This window comes from Sminthopsis crassicaudata, chromosome 5 (assembly GCF_048593235.1).
Source record: "Sminthopsis crassicaudata isolate SCR6 chromosome 5, ASM4859323v1, whole genome shotgun sequence".
Lineage (NCBI taxonomy): Eukaryota > Metazoa > Chordata > Mammalia > Dasyuromorphia > Dasyuridae > Sminthopsis > Sminthopsis crassicaudata.
In genome coordinates this window covers 129,445,085-129,461,257 of record NC_133621.1, presented here as the reverse complement: position 1 = coordinate 129,461,257, position 16,173 = coordinate 129,445,085, and the positions used below count along the sequence as shown (strand labels likewise).

Here is a 16,173-nt window from a genome sequence, read left to right as displayed (position 1 = left end):
CAGAGTTGTCAACCTCATTTTCTTTTCCAGAATTAAAGTCTAGTGGCAAGACACAGGTAAAATGGCCAGCATGGCTTGGAATGCAATGGATGGTTTTGGCCTTTCTAAATTAAGGCCTCTTCCAGGCCTCTGTTTGTCTGAGGCAACCCCTTTTCAATGACTAAGGGGTAGGTGGGAATTGAGACAAAATATGGCCTAATTTACCATCACAAAAATATTAATCTGGGAGGGTAAGACCCTAACTGTTTCTGGCTAGAATAAACAACAATTGTAATCTACACTAATTCTAAGCTCTCAGAACCTAAACAATGAATTATGAAGGTTTATGATGACAACTTAAAAGACCAAGATTTAAAAAATATTAGCAGATGTAGCAATATTTTAAGGCGGGAGACATAATAAAAATTAGAATTTATATAGGCACTTTAGAAATTTTATCTTATTTGACCCTCACAACAATCCTGATAGATAGGTGTTATTATTATTCCCATTTTACAAAGGAGGTCACTGAAGCAAATAAAAACTAATTGATTTGCCCAGAGTCACATAGCTAATTTGTGTGAGGTAGAATTTACATTTGATTCTTTCTCATTCAATATTCAATGCTCTGTCTACTGTTTTACCTCTCAGGCATAAGTGAAAGGTTATAATTGGCTTAATGGATATAAGTAGCAGGCTTATAGCCTAATGAGGCAAATCCACACTTTGGAATACAAGGAATACTTGGGTTTTATTTTACTTGAGGCAAAGGGGTTAAATGACTTGCCCAGGATGATACAGCTAGTAAGCATCAAGTATCTGGGAGATCTGGTTCTCTCTACTGTGCTACTCAGCTGCCCCAAAACTTTTATTTTGAAAGGGTCACTTTGGCCTAGGAAAGAAGGTATGAGCATGGCTAATCAGTGATCTAGAAACTAGAAGAAAAATTAATAACATTATATTTGTCTTTTTTGGAGGGAGAGGAGGGAAGAAAAGAGCGTCAAAAAACACAAGACTCCCACTGCCAACAAAAACCCCCCAAAGTAAACAAAAACAAAAATAAAAGTAAGTGGTACACGCCTATCTCTGGCTGAGTTTGTCTTTCTCATGCCAAATTGCCTCCAAAATGCTGATTCTGAATTAGTTTAGGGAAAGTGAGTTAACTGTAATGTACTATAAGGCTGATTTTGGAAACTACTCTATAAAGGATATTATAAAGTAAGTGTACAAGTGAGCCAATTAAATATGGAGCGATAAAAGCGGACTCTCCTGAAACTCACAAATGTAAAGAAAAGTAGATCTTCATATGCACATACCAGATGTCGACAGGTATAAAGTACCTGGAAGTACAGAGGAAACTAGTCATATAGAAATGCAGGGATCCACAAACACATGTGTAGGGTGTCCCAATAGTTTATTGTATATTTACATATATTGATGACTATTTCTATACAATTAGTTTCCTTTGCAATCTTATATATTTTGTCTTTTGAAACACATATGCAGATATGCAGTGTTCCAAAAGTATGTGTATATACATAAACACGTGTTGATCGTTATGTTTGTATATATACAATGCTCGCACACATACGTATGTGTGTGGTTTCCTTTGTAATCTGGTATTTTTTATGCTTTTTTCTAAGTCTATCTCTACGTACATGTGTACACACACACAAGGCATTCCTGATGTATTTATATACATGTATGTATACGTATATGAAGCTGTGTTATCTACAAGTACTGATCACCACATTTCTATGTAGTCGGTTTCTTTTGTAACCCTATTTACTTCATACTTTTTAGGATAACCTGTGTGTCTCTAAGTATGCACACACAGAAGAGTACAATTATTTGTCTCCGCCTGAATGTGAATCCCTCTATTTCGGTAGAGTTGGTTCCCTTTGTAATCCTAACATTTTGTGCCTGTGTCAGTACAGGGGGTCCCGAGGACCTCTGTGTGGCGTGTGTCTCCGTGGGAGGAAAGTTGGTCTCTATAGCACGGACTGGTGCAAGCTGAGGAAACGTGGCTGAGAGCAGGGCTCGGGTCCGGGCTGCCCCGGGCTCCGTGACCCGGAGAAGTGAGCAGCTGCTCCCGGGCGGGGTCCCTCCTCGCAGCCGCAGTTTTTCCTTAAGAAGCGGACTCAGGTCTGGGTAACTCGGATTGTCCTAACAATTAAAGAGAAGAGGGAAGGGGGCACGGCGCAGCTCCGTGACCTCGGCAGAGGGAGGGGAGGAGGGGGAGGAGGGAAAGACGGAGGCGCGGGGGGTGGGGGGTGGGGGGGGCTGGGATCCCGCAGGGGAAGGAGCCGCGAGGGTGGAGAAGCTTGGGCCGGGGCAGCGCGGGCGGCTTCGGGGGAGCCCAGCGCCCGCGCTCCTGCCTCACTCGCTCGTCGCGCTCTCGCAGGGCAGGCCGGGCCCGGGGCGGCCCATGAATCGGCCGGGCGGCCCGTGCGGAGAGGCCGCGGCGGCAGCGGCTGAGAGCGGAGGCGGCAGGACCAGGAGCAACTCTTGACTTTAAGAAAAAAAAAAAAAAAAAAAAAAAAAAAAGCCCCGGTGAGCGAGACAGAAAACATGGCTGAAGCGGGGCCGGGGTTCCTGGAGCAGCTCAAGTCCTGCATCGTGTGGTCGTGGACTTATCTATGGACCGTGTGGTTCTTCATCATGCTCTTCCTTGTCTACATCCTGCGGGTGCCCTTGAAAATCAACGACAACCTGAGCACAGGTAGGAGGCGGGAGCCCGGCGTCCCAGGCCCGCTCGCCCAACTTGGTGCAACTCGTGCCGGGGCCCTCGCTCCCTCCCCCGCTGCCCCCGTGGGCTGGGAGGGAGGGGAAGAGTGGCCGCGCGCGGGTAATAGGAGAGGGGGTGCTAGGGGATCCCCCGGAGGTGGGGGGTGGGGGCTGGAGGAGCCTGGGAATGAGCCCCGCGGCGGCTCCCCCAGGGTCCTACCGCCCGCGGGATTCGGCGTCCACGCGGGTAGTGGCCGCGTGGGGTTCCTTGGGGCTGGGGACTGCCCCCGGGTTGGCCTTTCCCCAGCTTCTCCCTAACCTCCAGAGAGTAGGAGTTCCCGGCGAGGAGAGCAGAGCAGGGCCGGGCAGGCAGGGTTACGGCAGGCGGCCTGGGAGGAGGCGGGGGAGTGGAGCTCGTGGGAGCCACGTACGTGCGGGGGTGGGAAGGACAGGAAAGGAGCCGTTGGGCTCCCTCCCGCCTCATCCCGCAGCAGAAGGTGCCAGGCCCAAAGCCGCTCCGTCCCCCTGGAGGTGGCCCTCCTCCCTGCTGCGTGCTTGCGGCCACAAATAGTTACTTCTGAGCACTTGGCACTTCCCTCTGGGGAGGACTCTGAGGAAGGGGAGTAGGAGAGGGTCGGCTCTGTAGGAGGAGAATCCTCCCAGACGATTCTTCTCCCTGCACATGCCCTTTCCCTGCTGCGTGCAAACTGCAGCAAAGACTCCCCAGAGTTTGCAACTTTCCCTTGAGTAGAGACTGGAGAAGGGGAGAGGATGGGATTCTGTTCAGGGAGTCATCCCTACCCTTCCTGCCCCTCCCCCTTCGTCCCAGGCAGGTTGGTCCCGGAGCATCCAGGCTCCTTCTTCTAGTTCGTCACCATCCTTACTCTTTCCCCTACTTTGTTCCTTTTAAATCCCAAGGGGAACGGAGTCTCGGAAAGAGAAGTCGCTTCGGCTGCCCAGGCTCTACCACCCCGTTGGACCTCTTTCAGAAAGCTGGGGCATGGTACACGCTGTTGTGATGCCGTTTGTAGCTTTACCCCGGGAGACTGCGGGCCCGAACCTGAGGAGGGAGGGGAAAACGGGCCTGCCGAGGCGTCGCGGCCAGAACTAGCAGCTTTAGACTGGGGGTGGTGCTGGAGGAAATTTGGGTGGGCCCGGTGCTGGCTGGGGAGCAGAACTGCTTGCCCCGCCCCCACCCCTTTTGAAGTCCTCTGAGGTGGTGGTTAAGTAAAGTACTTTGTCAGTTTCGTAGCACTATCTGCTCGAATGTGAGCCGCGGTTACAGCCAGAGCAACTGCATGAAAGTTGTTTACGCCTAACCGGCTTCTGACCTTAACATCAGACTGCTCCATGGGGTGGTGATTTTCTAACTCTGTTTTGACAAGGTTTGTCGGTTGCTTTTCATCAAGTCAGGGAGTATGAATGAAGCATCAGATCTCTAAAGCAGATGTAGAAGGAACAAAAATAAAGACAGGAAATCTGGAATTTATAGTACTCTGAATGGGAATTTTAAAGAAATTTCTAATTTTCCCTTATTATTTGTGTCCAGAACTTTTTTTTTTTTTTTTTTTAAACCAGACCTGAGATTTCATTCGTAGGAGGAAATCTTGTTGAGGAAACTTACTCCATCATTGAGGCTTGTCTGAATTTTAGCCTGGAACACGATGCAATCATCCCACATATGAAAGAAATGTGTCCTGACTTTCAAATCTCAATGTTTGTAGTGACAGAATAAAATGGAAAACTAACCAGCAAGTCCTTAAAAGCACAGTAACAGAAATATCTCGAAAACATTTTACACCACAAAATGAGTTGTATTTTAGAAAACACTGAAAATCTGGTTTAATGTCTACTGTAGTTTCTACCTCCACGAGTAGGTTTTTTTTTTCTTTTTTAAAATAAATTATTGATTACCAGCAGTCTGAAAATTCGGAGATTTCTGTATTTTGTATTAGTATAGTGATCTGTCAACTTGTGGGGCCAAAAAAATCTTAGACATAGATTCTTTCTTTTGTATTAAAATCTCTATTATAGTTTGGGGGGCTAAATATTTAATAACATTATTTTGTTACTTAATGCTAACTAGGAATGTAAGCTCCTTGAGGACAGAAGTGGTTTTATTTTTGTATTTGTACCCAGAGAACTTGGCAAATTGCCTCCCACGTAGTGGGTGCTTAATATTTACTGACTAATTGAGTCATTTCTTATGTATCTGAACTTAAGGAAACTTTTATTTTCAGTTGGAACCAATCCGGCTTTTGGCCCTCATGTTTTACGTAGAGCTCAAGAACTAAGGTTTCTCTTTCAGAAGATGAGTTGACCTTGCTATTTGCTGTCATTGTGACTCTGGACAAATCACTTAATGTCTCAGAGGGTTAGTTTCCAAATCCAAAGAGTTTGGATTTTAGACATGGTGGAATAACAGTGGATAGATAAAGCAAGATATTTAGTCTTGCTCCAGACACTTATTGGTCACTGGAATTTATTGAATATGGAGATGACATGATTGAATTTGCTCTTTAGGAAAATTAATTTGGCATCAGAATTGAAGATAAACTGGAGTGAGTGGATATCTAGTTTTTAGGAGAAAAACAGGAATGTGGCACTTTGGAAAAATATACAGATTTGGAGAATAAAAGAATAAAAGACCTAATGGTTTTGACTCCTGAGTGCAGTTCTTTCTGGTTTGTGACCTAGTCTTTACAAAGTTGGTGGCAATTACCCATTTGTACAATATATTTCATAATATTGTTATGTGGAACTTATATAGTGTACACGAAAGATCTATTGTCATATAACTTTTAAGCCATTTTCACTAAATAGCTCTGGCAGTTTTCAAGTGGGTTTCTCACTTTTTTGGGATCTCAAGGATTATAATAGAAATCAAGGGAATGAGTGCCTAGTGCTATATCAGTTTAACAAAGGAATAGTTTCACCTGTGTTTGGAAGCAAATACATGAGTTAAGAAGATTCACGTCTGGGGCAGCTAGGTGGCGCAGTGGATAGAGCACCAGCCCTGAATTCAGGAGGACCCGAGTTCAAATGTGGTCTCAGATACTTAACACTTCCTAGCTGTGTGACCCTAGGTAAGTCACTTAACCCCAGCCTCAAAAAAAAAAAAAAAATTCACCTCCTTTGGCATTTTCTCTATGAAAAAAAAAAAATAAAAGAAAGAAAAAAGAGAGAGAAGCCAGTTATAAAACAAAACAAAATATTTGAAAGTCCTAGCTGTGTGACCCTGAGCAAGTCACTTAACCCCAGCCTCAAAAAAAAAAAAAACAAAAAAAAACCATATATATATATATATATTTGAAAGTAAATTTCTTTCTACCAGTCTTTGAAACTATATAACAGAGAATTGATTGAAGGAATTGGAGATGATTAGCTTGGGGAATCCAAAGTGGGAAGAGAACATGATAATGATTTTCAAATATTTGAAGGACTGTCAGCTAAAAGGATAGAGAGCTTATTCTTACCTGTTATAAAGAGAAGGACCAAAAGGTGAAAATTATTGGTTTGGTCCATCAACAAGCATTTATTAAATACCTATTGTGTGTCCCAGCTGTTGTTTTAGGCTTGGGAATAGCTTTTTAACAATGTGTTGTTTTGAAGTTCTGTCAGACTCTTCCTGACCCATGTGGTTCATAGCATGCCAATGCTATTCATGGGCATTTCTTGGCAAAGATACTAGACTGGTTTGCTATTTCCTTCTCCAGTGAATTAAAGCATACAGACCTCAAGTGGCTTTTTGCATTTCCTAGCTATTGAGTGTCTGAAAGCCAATTTGAACTCAGCTCTTTCTGATTCCAGGCTCCAGGGTTCTATCTACTTGAATTGTACAGTTGTTTCAGTCATGGCAGACTCTTTATGAACCCATTTGAGGTTTTCTTGGCAAAGTTACTAGAGTGGCTCCCTTCTCTAGCTCATTTTTACAGATGAGGATACTGAGGTAAATAGGATGAAGTGACTTGTAAAGAATCACACAGCTGGAAAAAGGCTGTATTTGAACTCAGGACTGCTATTCTATGTACTGTGTCACGTGGCTACCCCTGAGCAACTTTGCTGCCTCATGGAGTTATTTTTATTTATTTAATTTTTTTAGTAATAAGATTGTCCATTTTTGCCAGACATTGTGGGGGCCTTATGGTGAAATAGAAAGGGCCATGATATGTATGTAGTCAGAAAACTTGGGGTTGTGGAGCCAACTTTGCCATTTAGAATGATCTTGGGTAAATAGTCTATTGTCTATAAAGGCAATAATAAAGGTATATCAGGGCAAGGTCAGATATTGATGCTTTGCATTTTTGAGATTTTAATCTATCTCGTAGTTTTACTTTTTATAAATGCTATAGGAGGAACTGGAAACCATTTCTTTTTTTCCCCTTACATTCAAATGAGAAGTAAAGAAATTAATGGGAAAACTGTCTAAAAAGCTTGTTAATTAAATTAAATTTTTTTCCCCTTTTTGGAAAAGGCCTTTAAAGGTCAGGCTATTCAATCCTCAGTGCCAAAGGGCAAGTGCCAAAGGGTCAGTTAGCTTCCTAGTATAGTTACTATCAAAATCGGTATGGGAAGAGATAGAAATCCCTTGAGAAGAGATAGAAATCCTTTACCCCAATTTTTTTTTAAACATGGACAATTTTACTGTTTACAGTTCCCCTGGTGGTGGTTCTTTTCTTGGGACAGAGAAGGAAAGCAAATAGTCTCCTGAGAGCCTGCTTTCTTAAAAGAGCTTTTTTTAGGAAATGGTAAATGTGACGCATGTATGAGGGCCTCTTTGGGAAATTGAAAATATTATCTCTACATTGCTTTACAAGCACTGCTTGGCTGACAAATATCCTTATCTAGGATTCTTGCTCATAATAGGACCAATTCTGCAATTTCTAGGTTATAGAAAATATGCGAAAAACATCAGTTTTCTTTGAAACTCTCCCTGCTTATATGCTTTGCCATTTTGGAATCCAACATTTTTATTTATACATTTCTAGATCAAATTTTGTGGCAAAAAAAATGTAATCTCTAAGTTTTATAGAATCTTTTCTTCAAAGCAATGACAATGCAGAAAATTATTTGTGTGTGTGTGGTGTATAAAAATACATATGCATGTGTGTATTTTATTTTCTCATAACTTTTCTTTAATTGCACTATGCTCCTTCTTTTCCTCTATTCCTCCTTCAGGAAATTGATGTATTTTCATTGAACATGCCAATTAAAATAGGGAGGTTAAATATGGGAAAATTCCCAACATCCCCTGCTTTAGATTATACAGAGATAAGTCTGTTCTTTTGCAGGGGTTCTTGAACCTTGCAATGAAAAATGAGTTTAAAAGAAGGGAAAAAAAGGCCAACAGAATACAAAAGTCAGCTTTCATACTTTAACTTTGATGTTAAACACTACAGCATGTGTTTAGGCTTGTGGCATACTGGCCCTATACTTAGATGGAGGTGGTTTGTTAATATGGTTTTATGTTTTACTGAAAATATAGTAGACTAAGCTTTTAACAAGGTTTTTTAAAATGTAGATTTTTTTTTTTTTTTTAATGTGGCATCTTTTTTTCAAGAGCAGCAAAATAACCCTAGAGGTTGATTTTATATCAGGATAGACAATTAATTGTAGGTAGGAAGAATCAAATAGAACTTTTTTTTTAATAAGAAAAACAGTAGTTTTGGCTCCAAAAAAATCCCATAATAATAAAACTGACTTTATAGCATAATTGTTTTGGTGTATCACCCTGATCAAACTGGCCTCAAATCTGGATATCTGGAGCCAGAACAAACCAGAGACTTGAAAATCAGGAATCAAACAGAACTTAAATTTCAAAGTGAGGGAAATGACTTGTAAGCAAGGAGGTGGATCAGATAGTTGTGTTGAGCTGTCCCCTAGTGGGGTGACTAGTGTGGTTGAACTTTGAGGTATATATTTGTGGTTAGACAAAGAATCAGACAGTGTAATCAGTAGCAACAGTATCAAGGCATACCATCAACAGAGAGGCTAGGTTGTCTAATGACAAAAAGTCCATTCATAGCAGGACTTCGTGTCTGGGCCTGTTGGTGATTGCTGGAGCTCTGGGGCTATCAGTTCGCAAAGGATTGTTGTTATATCAAGCTCAGGGAACAGCTGAGCTACCCTGCTTTAACTCTGGAAAACAGGGTGTCTCTTTCCTAATAGTATCTTAGCAGTGGTCTTTTTATCTTTATCTGAAGGGTTGCAGGAACTAAGCATATAATAACATGTAATACATAATTTTTAAAAAATGTACAGTTTTGTTACTTTTGCACCAAATAACTGTTTTTATAAGTCTTTAAATAATTTAATAATTCTGGAGACTTATTTTTAAGATGTATTTTAGCAATTTATGCACTGAAATTATCATCTAGCATTTGTTAGCAAAGTATTTTGCAGATATCTCATAAGAACCTGAGAAGTAGATGCTATTATTATGCTGATTTTATAGATGAGAAAACTGAGGCAATTAATCATTAATGCCTAATCCAGGATCATATAGCTAATCAGTATCATTATGTAAGACAGGATTTCAATTTCATATGTTTTTTACTCTAAGCCCAGCACTCTATCTACTGTGCCACTCATCTACCTAGGATATATAGTAGGATAATTGTGACTTAAAGTTATTTAACTAAATAATATACTAAAGGTATAGTTATAAATAAATTATGTATTATAGTGAGCTGATAATGTGCCATGTATAGTGCTGGATTTGGAATCAAGAAGATCTGAATTCAAATTCAGCCTCAGATACTCGGTCATTGTATGAGCCTAGATTAGTAACCTAACCTTTGTTTGCTTCAGTTTCCCTAACTATAAAATTTGGATAATGGTTTCAAAGTTTGTAAAAATCGAATGAGAAAATATTTGTATAAAGTGCTTAGCACATAATAAACACTATATAAATACTTATTTCCTTTCCCTTAATCTTTTCCCATCATTAAAATTATTTGGCAGAAAATATACATTTCTAATAGATCTAATAATTTTATTTATATACACACAAAGTATTTTTTTGTACAGAAAGGGAATGAGGAATCTCGGGATGGTCTTTTTTTTTTTTTTTCCTTTTAAATAAAGAAACTTGTTTAAGCATGATTTTCATAGTGTAATTTTAAAATAAATTTTAAGAAGTTTCCATAGTAATTAATCTTTTATAAACTTCAAGAAGTCTGAAAGCTTGACTGCTCAATATTTCTTGTATTCATCCCCCCTATTGCCACAAAATTAGTTGAGATACTCGATTGGACAACAGATAGACTTTAAATCTACCTCCCATCTTCTAGTCTTCAACCCTATTCAAAAACTCTTACTTTTTGAATAAAGTAAAAACTTCTGAACATGGCAGTCAGCAGTAATGGCAACTAATATTGATATATTAAGGTTTACAAAGCCATTTTATCAAAACAAAGCTGTGAAGGAAGGAAGGAAACATTTATTAACTGCATATTATGTTCCAGGCACTGTGCCTTTACACAGATTATCTCCTTTGATCTTTACAACCACCCTGAAATGTAGGTGCTATTATTATCCCCATTTTCAAGTTGAGGAAACTGAAACAGCCACAGATTAAATGATTTGCCCAGAGTTACACATCTATTAATTTTAGGGGCTAGATTTGAGCTCGGATTTTCCTTGACTTTGGCCCACTGTGTAATATATTTTACTATCTTCATTTTACAGCTGAGGAAACTAAGATTCTGAAAAGAGGTTAAGTGATTTGTCCATAGTCACACAGTTATTATTTATGAAGGAATTACTGGGATTCCCTAAGCCTAAATAGGGTCTTTTTTTTCTTCACAAGATAATATAAATTATATTCACAATATAAACTGTGTTGATTCAAGGCATATTTTAACCTAAATGCACTACCTGCCTTATGTACTATTGTTTCTATTCATTTATCCTATAATCCAATTAAACTGGATTAGTTATTCTCTGAACACATTGGATTCTTCTACTTAAAGTTTATTTCCACCAGTTTTATATTTGGGACTGTTAAAATTCTTTCCATTCTTTAAGGTTTGTTTCAAATAGCATCTTCTCTGTGAAGTTTTCCCTTCATTCTTCCCACTTCAAAGTAATATTTCCCTTCTTAGAATGTTTACGTCATAATAGTAACAATTAATTGCTTATTGTGGAGCTGCAACTTAATAATGTTTTTATTTGTATTTTGATTCATTATTAAAGTGATCTGTATCTTAGTCATGCTTCATGTTTTTTTGGAAAGTAACTCAGAGTCTATCATATTGAATCTTATGCAAGTGAGAATTCTTTTCCTATAACAAGAAATAACATGTCATTTATTTATAGTGTCTTACAGTCATTGTTCATGTACTTCTATGAGGTATGTAATTTAGAAAGTACTTTCATTTTATAGATAAGGAGATGGGGCAGGGCTAGGTCAAGTGAATTGCTCCTAATTAGCATGACTTAGAAGTGACTGCAGCTTAGGTCTTTTTCAGAGAAGACCTACTCTTATAGCATAATTTCTCAAACACATTTTATTAAATTTTGAATATAATTTTCATTCATTCACTCATCTAGCAGATATTAATTGTGTAGAAACTATTGTACTAAGAGACCCTGGAGGAGATGAGAACATTAATAAGCGCATATAGTGTAATAGGAGTATATATACAAACATCAATACAAAATTGCATAAGAGAAACAATTAAAGTTTTATAAGATCATTAGATTTTTAAATTCCTTGAGGGTGTCAAATAAGTTACTCATCTTAGTATCTTTCCTGGTGTCTAGCACAATGCATTGCATGCACTAAGTGCCTAATAAATGTTTGAATGAAAAATCAAATTGATTTTCTAAGAAGGAATTTCCTTTCAGGAAAAATCATTTGAGTTAGGTTTTGAAGAACGAGTAGGATTTCAGTGGCTTAAAAAGATAAGAGTTTTTGAGGCATAAGTTTGTAAGAGTAAGGACATAAAGTGGAAATGGGGAAATGAAGACCACCCGTATCTCTTTACTAATATTCTGAGCTTAACTAATTGTCTTTGGTTGTAAGATTGAAGAAGAGTATTTTTTTTTTATTTTTTTTTAGTACAAGGGTTTATGTTTCATTTTTAACAAGCTCATTGATTTAGAGAAAATAACTCATTTGCTTGATGAGACTTTTAATTTAGTATTTAAGACAGTAATTTTCAGTGTCAGTTATCTCATAGGCTGTACAGTTATAAATCTAGTTGATATCTAAGCACAAAAACATTCATCCAAGGATGAAAACCTGTGAGATGACCAACTCCAAAGGAAAGATTTAAAACTGGAAGATGCTCCATAACAGTACTCTCAGGCAACTCAGCTCTTTGGGAGGCTTAATTCTATCTTCCTTTTTGCTAAAAGTTTTAAAATCGGTCTGTATGAGAATTTTCATATCTTTTAGCATATCTCTGCTGTTATATTGGAATCACTGTAAAGACACTTATTGCAATTTGTTTTACAGCCAATTTCCTGATGCTTATTTTGTTCCATAAAGCAAAGTGGTGCCTGTTGGGAAAAAAAAAAAGAAAAGAAAAGAAAAGAAAAAGAGAAATCTGTATCAATGTATCAAGGCAGATAATACAGAGTTGGATACTGAAAAAGATAACTCAATTAAGTAATAGTATCTGTGCTATTACCCATTAGTAAGATAAGTAAACTTAATGATCAAGTATATTAGAATTTCTGGTCCTGATTGAAGAGACAATTTGTTCTAATGTTCACATTTTTACTACTAATTGTGTTTTTTATTGTTTGTGTGTGCCATAGCCAAGGATTTTATGTGCCCCACTATTATTTAAAATTTCAACTTAATTTATTTTTGGACTCACATAGGTAAGTAGCTAATTGGATGGAATGTTTCCTGGGTGCTAGGTTTTACTTTTCCATCTAGACTTTAAGCTGCCTCTAATTCTTTAAGCTAGAAAGAGTCTTGGACTAAACATCCTAGGTTCAAGTCCTTTCTCTATAACTTCAGTCAACGAAGTTATATTTAAGAACTTCCTATGTGCTGGATACTAAGCTTAATATTGGGGATTAAATACAATCACCCATCCTCAAGGAGCTCATAGTCTATTGGGAGAGACAACACATGAACTACTCTACACAAATGAAATAAAGGACAGGAGAAATTGGGGCTGATCTTAGAAGGAAAAAAACAGTAAGATTTGAGGACTGAAAAAAGGCTTCTTACAGAAAGTTAGACTTTATTGGAGATTTGAAGGAAGTTAGGAAGCCCTCCCTGAGATAGGGAGGGAGAGCATTCCAAGCATGGGGAAATAGATGGTCATGGAAAATGTCACTTAACTTGCAGATTGACCTTGGGAATATGATTTTATCTCATCAAGCCCTAATATCCTCATATGTAAAATGAGAATATTGAACTAGATGTCCCTAAGAGACTTTCATATTACAGCTGTATCATTTTGTAGTTTTTTTTTTTTTACAGGTAGATTACCATTTTCAAATGGAGAGCATTTCAAAATTTTTCTTCCAAGTTTGCTGTTCAGAACTAAGAATATATCTTCCTTGAAAAACAATGTGTAGAAATAGTGTAGTTACATTTGAAGTGAAAAAATAGGATTCATCACTGTTACAACAGAGATAATTAAAAAACAGAAAATCAATGAAATGGTTTAAAAATTTATCACAAATGGTTGAAGAAAAACTTTCTTGGTTGGAAGAGACTAAGAGGAAAAAAGGTAGTTTTTGAAGAAGTTTTTTGGGTACTTTTTAATGTCTCCAGAGGTTTATATAGATTAAGAATAAGATTAAGAATTAATTTCATATAGATGATAAGAATTCTTAGATCTCATTTACGCTAAGATTTTAATTTTATAGATTAGGCAAAGCTGAGGCTCAGAGAAATTTGACTTTTCCACTGTGACATACTTCTTCCCAGCTAACAGAGGGCTAAATTTGTATGTGATTTTTTTTTTTTTTAAGCAATTAACAAGAAAAAGATGTAAACTGAGTTCCTTAGAGGAACTCACAAAATCAGGAGAAAGACACCATTAAGGAGGAAGGTGACAAAAATATTAAGTTTTTAATGAATCCTGTACTCCATAAGGGATAGTAAATTCATAGAAAATGAGTTTATCTGGGGATCATGTTTAAATAACTAAAGAAGGGAATTAGCCATTGTTAAGTCCCATGTTCATTCAAAGTCCAGCACAGTATTTTGGACTGCCCACCATCCTTCATAAGAAATGTGCAAACTTTCAGAGTTTTAAAAAACAAAAACCAAACCAAACCCCAAACAATAAGGAAATCTCTATGGTTCATGGACGGGGATCTTTTATTTTTAATTTTTTTTTTTATTTTGGGGGGGGACTTTATTATTTTTTTTTTTTGTATTGACGCTTTTTATTTTCAAAACATATGCAAGGATAATTTTTCACCATTGACTGATGCAAAACCTTGTGTTTCAATCCCCCACCCCTACCCCCTCTCCTAAATGGTAAGTAATCCAATATATGTTAAACATGGCAAAAAATATATATAAAAAACCAACATAGGCATATGTATTTATATGATTATTTTGCTGCACAAGAAGAATCTGATGTAGGGGCACCTAGGTGGTGCAGTGAATAGAGCACCAGCCCTGAAGTCAGGAGGACCTGAATTGAAATCTGGTCTCAGATACTTAACCCTCCTAGCTTCGTGATCCTGCACAAGTCACTTAACCCCACTTGCCTCCACAAAAATAAAATAAAAAAGAATCAGATGAAAAAGGAAAAAAATGAGAAAGAAAATAAAAGTCAAGCAAACAACAACAAAAGAAATGAAAATTCTATGTAGTGATCCACATTCAGTTCCCACAGTCCTCCCTCTGGGTGTAGATAGTTCTTATCATCACAAGATCATTGGAACTGGCCTGAATCTCTTCATTTTGAGAAGAGCCATGTCCTTTGTCGTGTACAATGAAATCCTGGTTCTGCTCATTTTACTTAACATCAGTTCATGTAACTCTCCAGGCCTCTCTAAAATCATCCTACTTGATTGTTTCTGATAGAACAATAATGTTGGATAATTATTTTAAGCACCTTTGCTCAGTTGTAAGAATACCTCTGTTTTGAGCAAGGTAATTTAAATGTGAACTGAAGCAGTTTTTAAAAATGTAAAGCTTTATTATAGTAATTGTTTTTTTCCAGATTTTTGTGAAACCTGGTATTTTATCATTTTTGTCAAGAGTATTGACATTTTACTCTATTATCCTGTTAAAATAGATTATTTGAAAATTATACAGATTATTCTTTCTGTTCTTTTTTTTCTTCAAGAGATCTCTTGGTACTAGAAAGAATAGAATTTCTTTACTTCCAAATTTATCTTTTATGTTTATTTGATAGGTGTAATTTTGAGTGGAGTTGAAAAAAGTTTTTATAATGTTTTGCAATTCAGTGATTTGAATTCAGCTGATCTGACCAATACTTTTCCCAAAAGTATGTGTTGGTAAATATCTGTGGGTTATAGAGGAAGAAATTTGTTATCCACTTGGTACTTTTCTTAGAAAAAACTACTATTGCAATTTTTAATTAAATAGAAATGTACAATGTGTGGGACAGCAACCACCGACTCAAAATAATTCAAATAGAAGTTTCTCAAAGCCAGAACAGAAAGTGGTTTATTTAATTCCTGCAGCAAAGGGGTATCATCATTCCTTCTAGTGAAAGGAGGCAAAGGATAGGCAACAGAGCAGGGGTTTTTTATACTTTGAATTTGGGCCTCAGCTGTTCCTGATTTTAGTCTCGAGCTCACAGTTTGTCTAGGGAATCTACCCCACCCTCAGGGTACAAGAACAGGGGCACTAGAGATTACAAACCAGTGTGAGATTAAGCAAAGGTACAAAACAAGGGGATTTTTCCTGGACCGTGGTGGGGGCAGTTTTCTGAGTAGGCCTCACTTTTATGCCACTTAATACCTCCTCTTTTTGTGTTCATTTGAGGACTTCTCACACCAAGCCTGATAAAATGTTTCAATTTCTGTATAGCTCTCACCTTTGGGACTTCTCCTATCTTCTTCATTTATGTTCTCCCATCCCTGATTCTCCATTAAATGGATGTTACAGAATTTACAGGACATGAATCTCCACCTTTCATTACATAGACGATCCTTGCTTTCAAGGAGCTTATATTCTTTTGGAAGAACATAAAGTCTACCCTTGATTATTCCTTGATGTCCTTGTGAGTTTCAAATATCTAAGTTTCATTTCTCCAATTTGATTTCTCACAATTCCACTTTTTTTCTTTTTAATCATTTGGTTTCCACCTACTTTTCTAACCCCCTCATATTTGGCTAAATTTTTTTTTTTTTACATCCCACTTCATAAAAAGTCTATTAACCCCTACAGATCTTACACAGGATGCATAATTAATCCCTGAATTCTCTACTAATTCTTCTGATAGGGTTGTGCTAGGAATGAAATTTCCAGTTGTAACACGTTCCTCCTCTTCCTGCCAATAACCTTTA

General features: G+C 37.7%; 1 protein-coding gene across 2 annotated transcripts in view; it reads left to right on the top strand.

Annotated features, from left to right (window-relative positions):
* Positions 1 to 2,051: 2,051 nt before the first annotated feature.
* ST7 (suppression of tumorigenicity 7) overlaps positions 2,052 to 16,173 on the top strand; it is a 320,239-nt gene continuing 306,117 nt past the window's right edge. Inside the window, exons 1-2 of one of the 2 annotated variants that reach the window (XM_074268213.1) lie at positions 2,052 to 2,124; positions 2,384 to 2,701. In XM_074268213.1, coding sequence (XP_074124314.1) covers positions 2,551 to 2,701 — 151 coding nt within the window. In that variant the 5' untranslated portion in view covers positions 2,052 to 2,124; positions 2,384 to 2,550. Of the gene's footprint in view, positions 2,125 to 2,242; positions 2,702 to 16,173 lie in introns of those variants that run through there. The other variant, XM_074268214.1, reaches the window with a different exon arrangement.